This window comes from Lutjanus erythropterus, chromosome 5, assembly GCF_056507025.1.
Source record: "Lutjanus erythropterus isolate fLutEry1 chromosome 5, fLutEry1.hap2, whole genome shotgun sequence".
In the NCBI taxonomy this organism is placed as follows: Eukaryota; Metazoa; Chordata; class Actinopteri; order Lutjaniformes; family Lutjanidae; genus Lutjanus; species Lutjanus erythropterus.
In genome coordinates, this window is record NC_139321.1 from 26,647,434 (window position 1) to 26,660,055 (window position 12,622).

Below are 12,622 nucleotides of genomic sequence, written 5' to 3' on the forward strand. Positions count from 1 at the left end.
ATCTGATTTGATGCTCGGTCAGCTGGTGCATTCCTGAACTATGTAATCAATTAGATTGCATAGTTTCACATATCAGGGAAAACAACTTTCTCTATTTTACAACTGTGAGACAGCAAGTCTAATTTTTGACTGCTCTGTTTTACATGACCGTTGATAGGGGAGACTGCTACATCTCTTGCCAAAATGCACGTGCAGCTTTTGGATGACGTTGGCTTTAAAAGGGCCTATTTGTGTATTAATAGTCACATAAGTGACATAATGATTTCCTCCCTCCAAAAGCTAACATTAACCACTGAAGCTACAATAACTGTGTGCTTTTGTACCGGAATGTAGTCTCACAAGCAAGAGGCCTTACTCATTCTTTCTTTTCCCAGCTGATAAAAGTACCAAGAGTAGCTGGATAAAACACTTCTTCATCTTATAAATTGACAGATATCATATGTGTAATTCAGGGCACAGTTCAAATGCAAACAAAAAAAAAAAATATGTGTTTCTCTCATTGACTACCATGCACACCAGAAGGGGCGTGACTTCAACTCTGTCATGTGAACAAGCTTAGTACCTGATGGAACCTCAGACAACTTTCTCATTTTCTGTTTCAAGTACTTAGATATGCCATGTGATAGGCTCATCTATGCTGAAAATAAAAGCAAATTTTGAAGACAGTAAAAGATGTTGCTGGTAAAAGCTACATAGCTATATAAATGCTAGCTAAATAGATATGTAAAAACATGTACATTAGCAACTAGTTAGCAAGCACTTAGATAACATTAACCAAATTTCTTGACTATACACGTCCCCCAGCAACATCTTTTAACCATCTTCAAAATTTGGGCTTTCTTTTAATATAGACAAGGCTAGCACATAGCTCAATATTGTAAAGATGAAAGGTGACTCCAAAAGCACAGGATCTTAGAAAGGGTCAATTATTACCAGTTTCTTTCACAAAGTTTGGGGACAAAATAAATGTAATGTACAACCTTTCCTGACACAACACATTTATATGGTGCCATGATGCTGCTGAGGCAGTTAACATGTAATATTACAGCCTACTATAAATATAGATGGGCATTTACAATGTAATAGTCTTAACACGTCAACTGGGATGTAGAACTGAACCTTGAAATATGTATAACACTGAAGACAAGGGTGTCATATTCTTACATAATGATGATGATGACGATGATCTCATATTCTTTTATTGTCAGCAGGCTTGTCAAACATTTCAAATCACAGGATCATTTGATCCCATATGTATGTCAAAAGCTTTAGTGTCACTTCTGGGTACACGTGACAGAATTCAATTAAAATATTCTCATATTCTCATTTTGGGAACGTGTCACATATCTGATGTGAAACAGTCATGAAACTTACATCAGCTCCCACATGTCTGATCCAAACTGGATGGTGAGAAAAGAGAGGGGTGGGATTATGTCTTCTTCCTGTCTTGGCAGCAGTGTCTGACACATTATATAACCATTGTTTCCTTTGGATTGTGTTAATTAAAATGACTTTGAAGTTGAGTCAGAGCTCAGATGCTAAATGAAGCAGCCAGTTGACAATGTAGTGAAACTGGCAAATGATGTTATGGTCAACTGACACCGACTTAAAATGTGAGGACATTGTAAGACATGCAGGAGTTAATATACAATGGTAGAAGGTGACTAACGTACATGTAGACATGTACTGAACTGAAGTACAAATCTGAGGTACTTATACTTTACTTACACTACCTTTATATCTCAGAGGCAAATATTATACTTTATACTCCACTATGTTTACTTGACAGCTATGGTTACTTTTCACATAACAAATAGATGAAAATATATTGACCTCAAACTGAAAAGGGGCTGCTGAATTGAAACTGAATCTACTGACCTACATAAGGAATCAACAACATGTGCCAGAAGATTGCGTTTTTGTGTAGGTTGTTTTATTTTTGACATTACATTTTGTGGTTAGTATGGTGGAAAGTTGCTTGTAGTAGCTTTGAGTAAATTATCAGAATATTTATTCCACCGCTGGTAATATATCAGACGGAAATTTAATCAAGTTTACATTTTCCTTTTTATGTGACTCAGTCAAAATTAGCAGTCTTGTTTCAGGATCCAGCACCTTGGCATTGTCTCACACCACATTCAGATTGTCTCACACACACTTAAAATCCTCATGCTTTAATGTCCCTGACCTGGCAATTGACTGAGGGCTTTTTTCCCCCTCATCAGATCATAAAAGCTGCCTAACGACTTTCACACACACACAGACACCCCAAAGCACACACTCCTGCCAGCCTCCCTCCTGACAACAGGGAATCTAAAGACACAAAGGCGGGTGGGCTGGTTAGGGGGAGGCTGGATGGGGGGAGTCACACATATGTCACCAAAAGCACAGCTTGTCTGAGGGAGCTGGTGAGGTAATGAATGAGCCTTTTATCACAGAGGCATCGTCACTGGTGAGGTTTTCTTTCAGAGACAAACATTTGCTTTGCTGTCAGATAAGAAGTTGATGTCAGTTTGAAGATTTTTTTTTGTTATGTGTAAGAAAAATCTGTGTTTCAAGTGAAATTGTTGCAAAAATGTGAGGTTTGCTCCCCCTAAATCTGAGCTCCACTAACTGAAGACAGGTTTATCTTGTAGTGAAGGCCTTGGGGGTATCATCATCATCACCTCTGTAGGAAGTTTTTCCACCTTTTTCTCACACCCCACCGAGGGTCAGAGCCAATGTTTTGGCTAATTTGCAACCCAAACATATTCCTTTCCCTTTCACGGCCGTCTCCGTCTCCACCTCCCTATTGGTGTGTGAGACAGGGGACACAAGGCCGGTGCTTGACTGAGCCCTGAATGCTCTTTAGTTGTCACACTTTTCCCAAACGCCTTGCAGCTGCTCCTATTGTGGCCGCAGAGGGAGGGCTCCTTGGCTGATTCTTTAGGCCTCCTGCTGTTGCCCCGGTCTCAGATGGGTTCATAGAGAAGGAGTGTGGCCTGAACAATGGCTGATGCCATGACATCATGTTTCTTCTTCTTATGTGGGCAAAATCCTTATGCAGATAGATGGTAGGATTCCTTTGCATGGAACGAAACAGGGGAGGATGTGCACAAAGATATCTCTGCCATGCCAGTATAGGTCAGAATTACATCAGCTTTGTTTAGGTCTGTTGCAAAATGTTTTTTTTTTTGTGTGTGTGTGTGTGTGCGCGCTCTTTTTCATCTTTAGAAGCATCAAAATATACTTTAAATTGCCCAACATAGATACATACACAGATCTTAATAAGTGGCTGTTTTTATAATAAGTATTTTTATGCAATAATGATAAAGGCACACTATACAGTAAAAACAAGGTATAGATTCATAAAAACAAAACCTTTTAAATTATTATTTATGACCCATAATTAGAGACCCTGCCCTATGCCTGTATTTTTTATTTGCTTATTAGTTTGCTGTGTTCGGGACACAAAGTGTTGGTATTTGACAACCTGGGAAAAAGGCACAACAATCAGCTCTTTTTCTGGTGTGTTTACAAAAGGCAGCTGACAGCTTATTGCAAAACTAAACAGCGTTGTCTAAAATTACGATTCCCTCTGTGACTCCCTGAAGAGAACTTAATGCTGAAAGACGTAAGTGTGTTTTAATGTCTAACATGACCTTGCCAGGACAATAAAGGCATTTACCTTGGAGTTTTCTTGTAAATTTTGTGTCTGCATTTTTCCTTTTTCAAAGAGCACCTCAAACAAACTTAATCTGAGTCCGAACGTTTTTTAATTATGCAGAGGTTTGAAGTTGCAAAGTACAAATACTTTGTTACTGTACTTGAGGAGAGTTTTTCAGGTATCTGTACTTGAGTGCTTATTTTCTGGCTTACACTCCCTACATGATAACACAAATAGTTGTACTTTCTACTCCATACATTTTAAAAACAGACATGTTACATTGGAGTGTAATTATTGATTATCTTTAGTTTTTAGTGCATCGTGTGCCACCATCCCATCATAAAGATGATCATTTTCACCCTAAATGGATGGGACAATAACATGTAGGAAAGACGATTTCTTGGTGTATCTATCAGTGCATCATGCACAAGAGAAGTAACAACATAAAAATGACGAAAGATGGAACACAACAAAACAGTCCATCACAGAGAAAAGGTGAGGATCAGTTAGCTTTACATAAAAACAGCTGCTAGAAATGTCCTACAGAGGGCAACTTTTTACTTTTATACTTTGAGTGCACCCTTAAAGCCTGTACTTTTACATGTGTAAAGAAGTTCAACTAGTACTTCTACTATTACCAGTCTTTTTTCACTCAAGTATCTGTATTTCTACCTGAGTAAAGAATGTGTGTGCTTTTTCTACCTCTGTCTAAAGGTATCATTTTAAAAGCAAAGATAGAGTGAATCTATCCTTTGTGTTAGTTACCTCAAGTTATTGGGTATTATTTATATATGGGTTGATCACTAAATATTATTACAAGATTAAAATTGGTGAAAAACATAGTTATTATTAAAATTATGAATTGGCCTCAATGAATAAATCTGTCTTATGTCAGATAAAAAAGAGGAAATCAGTACAAATGTTAAGTACAAAAGTCAAATGAGATTTATTAAACAGTATAAAAACAACATTTAAAACAAACATATGCAAAAATAGATATGATAAAGAAATATATTACTTTAGTTCAATAAATATGTCAGAATGCAGGCACTGAGGACTACGTGTCCCCATTTTTTTTTAGTAATTTTGGGGGTTGTGTCCGTGTCAGTGCTGCAGTACACAGTACAGAAACATGAGGTATTTAATGGTCCATTTCCCCAATGTGTCAGGATCGTCAAGGTTTCATGATGTCTTGAAAGGCAGGTATTTGCATTTGAATTGGCAACCATTCAACTCTCAAACTGAACATGAAGATTTCTGTCACAACTACTCTGAAGAGAGGGGAATACATTCATTGTTCGTCAAAAATGGAGGAGGAACTTCCATGCCATGTTGGGCATTTAAGTTGATACTGCTTTCTTTAACCAGCACAGAAAGCAAAATGGACATTAGAGAGGATAACTCAACATTCCTGAGACAACTGTTAGCCCTCTCTGTTTTGTTTGCTTACAAATGATTATGATTATCAAAAGCAGTTGCCTTCATTGGATTAAAAACAAACAAACAAAAAATTAATCAGTCCTTTTGAATAAAGATACTTCTAACTTCCTTTACGGGAATAACCTCAGCTACCCTTTCAGTCATTTTCCAAGTCATAAAACTGTGGATGACTTGTACATTTAGGAGGTTAAACATGAATACTGCCTGATGGTAGTTATCAAATCTCCCTTTGAAATGATGAGACCATCCTACACAGATTTGGCCAGCAGCTCACAGAGTCAAATGAACTGACCCCAAACACTAGTTTCCCATTCTATCCAGTGATACCAGTATCACCATAAAAATGGATTTCAGAGTCACTCGTGAGAAACAGTTCAAGTCCAAACAGAGTCTGTGCTGCTCAGCAGCTCGGAGAGGTGGTGATGGGACTGTGGAGGAAGGACAGCTGACCAGCAGAGGCATGCACAGGGATGGAGACGGGGAAGTTGAAGACTGTGCTGCTGTTGCCGATAGCCGGGCTGCCTGCCTCTGAGGAGCAGGTAGATGACGCCAGGACCTGCGACTCGAACTGGAGGAGCTGTCCCATGAAGCTGAAGTTGGGAGAGATGATGCTGCGGCGCTGCTTGACAAACTCGAAGGCCTCGTCCAGCTTCACACGGTTGGTGCGCATGAGGTAGGCGAGACAAATGGTTGCAGAGCGAGAGATGCCTGCTTGACAGTGTACGAACACACGGCCTCCTTTATTCCTCACTGAATCTGAGGGGGAAAAGAGACGAGAAAGCAACATTAGTACACTGTGGAACATCTGTCAGGTGATGAAATGTATTTGTAAAGAATGGAGGTTAAAACTGTCACAGGAAGTGTTTGCAACACTTTCAGTTGCTATTTAAATTCAACAACACTCATTCAGACACTGGAACACGGTTAATAGGGGTGCAGGGTGTGAGCTTGTGGGGGTTATTCCCAAAGGAGGCAGTATGAATAGACAAAGAAGGGGAACAGACCCCTGCTGGGGGGTATTGATCTGGGAGGAAGGCCGACAGTGAGTGAGGAGAAATTGCCTTTTGTTCAGGCAGAACAAAGAGCGGCATGGAGGGAGCTTTTCAAGCCCAGCCAGCCTACCCACTACAAAACTAGTTTGGGGGCCACTGGCTCGCAATTCATTAAAAGGGGGCATCCCTTTTTTCTACGCCTAAGAGATGGCGATGATGTAACCACCATTGTGGTGGAGTAGGGGAGCCTGTGCCGAGCCAGCTGGTCGGTTTTGGAGGGAACTTTTTAAAATTTAAATCCAGGAGTCAAAGAGTGGAGTGAAGGAGGAGGGGGGTTGGGTGTTTGTGTTCCCTGCCATCAACGGGCTCAGGAGGTAACAGCTGTGACAGGCGCTCACACTTGGCAGTTGAGGGAGCGCGAAGGAAGTAAAAAAAAAAAAAAGGTGGATGTAACTCACCAATAAACTCGATGGCCTCATTGAACCAGGAGCTGATATCGGCTTTATGGTTGTCCTCAACAGGGATGCTCTTGTAGAGGAAGGAGTCTTCGAAGTGGTTGGGGCAGTTGGCAGAGACGTTGATTAGAGCAGTGATCCCCAGCATGTCCAGCATATCTTTTCTTGAAGCGTGGTAGGCACTGCCAAGGTACAGGAAAGGCAAGATCTCCACGGGACCGCCCTGAAGAGAGGAAAATAAACAAACAACCAGATTCAGTAAACTCTAAAACATTATAGAGTGTTATGTCCTCCGTTAAAGCTGACACAATTAGTTGTCCACTATTAAGTTAATCAGCAACTATTCTGATAATCGATTAATCGTTTTCAGACACTTTTTAAGAAATGTGTGTCCAAATTCTCTTATTTCAGCTTCTTAAATGCAAATAGCATCTGGTTTCTTCTGACATTTCATTGACCAAAAAACTAATTGATTTCAAATAATCTATTAGTTTTTTTTTTTAAGTGATCAAGAGATTAACTATAATAAAAAAATAACCATTAGTTGCAGCCTGATTATATATCAAATAAAGCTACAAACCTGGTCATATAAAGGAGTATTGCAGGGACTACAGCTTGGGTCTGCACTCTCAGGATGGCTGGAGCTCAGGGGCAAACTGAGCCCTTGTGGAGGGGAAGGTTTGGTACACATCTCTGGATACTCTGAGGAAAATGTGTCAAAACCACCTGGAAAAGAGAAATAAAAAGGAGGACTGATCAGACCACAGGACAGCACAGAGACACGTTTAAGTTTACACATTGGTCTCCAAAATGGTGACAACTGCTCATGGGGTTATTTTGGAACATTGTTTACTCCAGCACCAGCTGGTATGGTGACAGCTGTAATCCACATTTGTTGCCCCGTTGTTAGGAGACAGTGAAACAATTGTGTGTGGCTCTTTTAAACAGTCAAAACTCGCTTGTTTCTTACCTTTGAGAATAAAAACTCTGGCTCCACAGGGGTCGCGACACAGGGCCGTAACAGCCAGCATCAACGTTCCGTCCTTCTTCGCCTGGCTTAAGTCCAAACTGCGGTCGTCGAGCAGCACCACGGACTGGTACTCCCCGGACAGCAGCCGGGTCCTGGTGTCCTCGTTGGGGACGATGTGCTCCAGTCCCAGCCCTCCCCTGGCTCTCCTGCGGACTATGGTGCTGAAGCGCACGTTGGTGGAGCCCGATATGTGAGACGAGTTGAAGGACAGGAAGGAGCGGCAGTCCAGCAGCAGGCAGCCCGGGACGTCGTCCTCCAGCAAACCACGGAGAGACGCGCAGTCGATGGTGGGGACCTCCATTATGACCATAGTAGGACGGCGGGATAGAAATGTTAAATCCAAATACATAAAGCTTGACCGGCGGGAAAACAGAGCTTTAGGTTGTTGTGAAAAAATGATTTCTCCCGAAGTTACAAAGTAACAGCGGCGAGTCCTTTGTTCCTGGTAGCTTGTTTAGAAAGAAAATAAACACGCAAACAAACACAAAAAAAGTTTTAAGACTGTCTAATTTGGTCCTTTCTTCTTCTTGAGTGTATCCGGTAGTTTTGATTCTTCTTTAAAAGTTTAATATATTCAAGTTTATAATGAGTAGCTTCTGCCTTTGAGCGGTGTGAAAAGCCTTATATACGACTCGTACTTGTGAATGAGACTAAAGCGACTGACGTCAGGCGGCCGCCCCTCTTGGCGTCCTGCCAACACTGCAGACGTCATTCCCCCCCCCCCCCCCGCCCGTCGACAGGACGGAGCGGGGCACGCGCTTGTAAAGAACATTTCTGTACAGGCGTACTGCACGTAAGCGAGCACGCGGTGTGAAGAAAGTTCTCACCCGAGAGATCTCGCGAGAGTAAATATTTAAATTCAAATCTTGATTTTCTCCTAACTCTATTTCAGTGTTTTTTGGTCCTTAAAGTTACCGAGATCTTAACCACAGCGTTGTCATATTATAAAACATAAATAGTTTGTACAATGAAGAAACAGTGCGCACAAATCCCGCGAGAGTTTCACAAATCAAGGGTTTCCTCCTAGACACGACTCAAGTTTTCATCTCTTTTTCTTATCTTTTACCGTACCTTTTAATCATGTTTCCTGATTTTAAGTGACTGTGTAAAATATCCACATGTCAGCAAATAAGGAATCTGCCAAACTTTCCATGATGTTAGTGTTTAATTAGATTTCTATTTTGCCTCTTCACCTGAGAGTTGACAAATAACAAGATAATAAGTAAATATCTGCCGAGGGGCCATAAAAGTTTATTCTTTGTTTTTATTAGTCAGAGGTACATAGTGTTCAATGCCCCGAGAGCAAAGGCTAACCATAAAAGTTAATCACTGTATAGAAATCTGAAGTCCAGTAAATTTCCACATGCTGAGAAACAAAACACTGGTCTACCAGGAAGACAACAGCAGATGGAGATCTCTTGACCTGACAGTTTTGTTTCATCTGTGACCTAATTGAAACAGATGGATGAGGTGTTTTTTCCCCTCTCAAAATTTGAGTATATTTTATTAAGCAAACATGATTACAATCACTCTGGGAAACCCTTTTCATTTGTTGGTGTGGTTTGCTGACTCAGACTGGCCAGCGCTGCTGTCATAAGGAAGCAGGAGGATCATTATTGACGGACAACAAGCATCTACACTGACAAGAGGGTGTGTTGAAACTAAAGAGCAGAGTCACACCAGGGTTGTTTTGTTGTGAAACAATTGTTTACTAAGCAGACTTAAAAACAGGTAGTGTTGTGACACTGCTTTCCATTCAAAATACCATTTGAGTTTCAGCTCAGCAGTAACTCATTAGTCACACTATGGGAAGATTATGTTTCCGTTAACATATAATTTAATTGCATGAGATTAAAAAAAAGCTCTTTATCAAAATAAACTGTAGGTTTGTAACATGTCTTGGTTGACAGTTCATTTGAAATGTATTTCAAATGTAATATTCTTGGTTGAGAGATTATTCATACTCTATATATTTTTTTATTTTTGTTCCTATATGTATTACTTGAAATTGTATGTTATGCTGTGTTGCTGCCAGGCAGTCTCTTTTTTCTATACTGTGCTGTTGCGTGTTTTTAAAACTTCTGTTATTTAGCAATATTGCTCCATTAATTTGGCCACCGAGTGTTTCTCAAAGAAGAGAAACTATATAACTTATTTGCCCTAACTAGGCCAACTGACTTTTTAACTATCAGCAAACAGTGTAATATTTTGTTAACCTTAAGCTAGCTGTTTTGTTAACTTTTTGGTGAACTATGTGACATTTTGTTAAGAACTGCAAAGCAACTCCTCTTTTATACTGAGATCCTGACGGGATCTTATTTTAATTTGGGTAAGCAAACATCTCTATATTAATTCTTTGTAAACTCTCATTTTTAAACTTGTATTTAATAAACAGAGTTCAGTTTATATTGTGCAACTGAACTCTGCTTAATTTTAAATCTGAATTTAGTGATTTTAAACCCACTTTTGCTAAACTTAGTTTTCATATTTACATTTACATTATTTTAGATTAAATCAATCTTTGAACTAACAAACAAATTAGCTAACTGCAGTTAAGTCTTTATAGCTGAATATCAGGCTGTATATGTTAACAGTTTTACACTGTATACTGCCTTCAAAGATCAGTCTGACATACACTATATGGGCCATGACATCATTCTCACTTTACTGTAACTTTCAGCCTGGTGAATCCACATCCATTCTGTTTTGACCCTCTGTTTTACTTCAAGCAAAGGGAAAATGGTTGTGTTATGTGAGAAAGGAAGAGGGGGAAGGGAGGGGAAGCTCAAACTTAACCAATCACAACAGAGTGCAAAAACTCTAACCTCACACTTGTGTGAGATGAGTCAACTGTGAGGCACATGCCACAAAGCAGGAATGTTACACTACACAGGGGAGGAGGAGGACTCTGAAAACAGTCTGTACCCAAACATTTTGTCCTCAGTGTCAATGCGTCTTCCCTCCAGTCACAATGGAGGTGATGGCATTATGTGCTAGAAGTTAGGAAAGATATTAAACATCTGATGAAGGGGTGAACAAAGTTAGTACAGATGAAGCAATTGTGTATTTCTTGTAGAAAGTGTTCACCCCTCCCCTCCAATTATCCCCTTTTTTGTTTATTCACAGCTGCTGTCTGTTTCCCGTCATATTGGTGCTTTCCAAAATGTTCTAAAAAAAATATTACAAAAAGTTTGACTGCCTAAACTCATGTAACATATTTTCTTTGTTGTGCTATTTCATCGTGATACCTAAGTGTGAAACCGAAGTGTGCATTTCAGCAAAACAAAAACAAAAACGTGTGTGTGACATAATATTAAAATTGAGGTTTGAAAATAGAGACTGAGTTGTTGCTCTGTTTTGGATTCCCATAATTATGGCCCATAACCAACCATTGCTCGCATCCAGAAAGAGAAGTGAAACAGAGGATGACAGAGAGGCATTTCCTGTGGTCCAGCCATGCTGTCACTTGCTGTCATCTCTGCCTGTTTACTGTCATTGTCACTACGGGCAACGGCCGAGCCATCAGTGGGAAAATACACGGCCTATCCTGAATTCTGGTGTCTCGTCAACCAACACGTTATTTTAGCCAAAAATCTTTCAGATGAAAAAATGAAAAAGAAAAAAAAACAACAACACTTGGAAAGGAAAAAACCTTCACTGATGGAGTTTGTGGATGTTCTTGTATGACAACATACAGTTTTCACATCAAAGTATGACGTATCGCTCTCTGTTTCCTGGTTGTGATGGTCCAAAATGCCTTGACAGTTATGTCAATTTAGTTTTGTTTCACAGAAAAGAAAACCCCCTTTTATTTATGAATATTGAGCCTAATGAAAATTAACTTAACTTCTGTGTAACAAAGTAATCAGTGTTAATGAAGTGCTTGCCTGCTTTCATGTCAGCTGATCAGTGTAGTTTATGTGTTTTGGGGACAACTGAGGCATTAGATTTTTTTTTTCATAAAGGCAATATGGGTTATGGTCTATTTTTTTGGCAACAAGATAAACAAGCAGCTACCAAATGCTAACCAACATACACATTCAAACAAAGGCTCATGGGGAACTGAATAATTTAATTTCCTGTTTATCTTGTTGTTATTCCTCAAATGTGATTGATCTGTTTGCTCAGGCTCAAAGTTAAATCAGACCAGAATACACTGCAGTTACTCAAAATGCAGATTAGTTGGTAACACTTTAAGCAGCAGTAGAGACATTTTTAGTAAGCATAGACTTAATGCATTATTTATATATGTATATGTATGTGTATGTATATGTATAAGTATACACAGGTATGTGGACATATTTAAGTGTTTATTAATTAATATCAACAGTATTTTATATAATCATAACTGTTATATTCTTAAATTGTTAATCACCAGTTACACCAGGTTTCACAGGAGGAGTTATGGTAAGAAATACAGGGTAAAGTTTTGTAGATTAGTTTAAGAGCACACCCAGTGGGCACACAAATGAGTACACACACAAATAAATAAATAAATGGATGGTTTTATTAGGATGTGTTATGCTGTTGTATTATTTATTGGAGGATATGTACTGTAGGTTACCATTTCATGCATATTAATTATTTTTGTGCATATGAATTTTTACAAGATACATTTTATAGTATTTGTAGGATTCCTTTTTCCAGGCCAGGGACAACAGATGGATTACACATATATTCTATTTTTTATGTAGATAAACAAACAAATGAACAATTTTTTTGTGCGTGTGGTTACAAGGGTACCTTTTACTGTATTATGCTTATATAATATGGTACAAAGGATCTCTTCTCTTAATATGATATTTATTTATGGCATGGTCCCAACAAAATGAATGCCATATAACTTAGGGGAGATAACATACAGTGCTGATCAGAATTATCACATAATATTCGGAGAATTAATTTGTTTTAAAAAAAAATTATATAATTTACGTACTAGTACATAACATATAGGATAAAGACAACATAAGATTTATTTTAGTTAATAAAACAATACAAAAAATGATTTAAAATAAAAAAATATTCCTTTGCTTCTGTTATTTATCTATTTTATTTTAAA

The 12,622-nt window shown here is 38.9% G+C and overlaps 1 protein-coding gene across 1 annotated transcript; it reads right to left on the reverse strand.

Moving 5' to 3' along the window:
* Positions 1 to 4,568: 4,568 nt before the first annotated feature.
* On the reverse strand, positions 4,569 to 8,165 carry dusp1 (dual specificity phosphatase 1). Its single transcript, XM_084719438.1, has 4 exons — positions 7,504 to 8,165; positions 7,114 to 7,259; positions 6,537 to 6,756; positions 4,569 to 5,842 (listed from the first exon to the last, which is right to left on the reverse strand). The coding sequence occupies exons 1-4, from the start codon at positions 7,910 to 7,912 to the stop codon at positions 5,487 to 5,489; spliced, it is 1,131 nt and encodes a 376-aa protein (XP_084575564.1). The 5' UTR covers positions 7,913 to 8,165; the 3' UTR covers positions 4,569 to 5,486.
* Between the last annotated feature and the right edge of the window lie 4,457 nt (positions 8,166 to 12,622).

Excerpts from the sequence above, each read along its gene's own strand:
- dusp1 (XM_084719438.1), bottom strand. The coding sequence starts at position 7,912 with ATGTATTTGGATTTAACATTTCTATCCCGCCGTCCTACTATGGTCATA. Across the intron at positions 7,260-7,503 it reads CAGAGTTTTTATTCTCAAAG|GTGGTTTTGACACATTTTCC; the intron begins GTAAGAAACAAG and ends TCTCTTTTCCAG. Across the intron at positions 6,757-7,113 it reads ATACTCCTTTATATGACCAG|GGCGGTCCCGTGGAGATCTT; the intron begins GTTTGTAGCTTT and ends TCCTCTCTTCAG.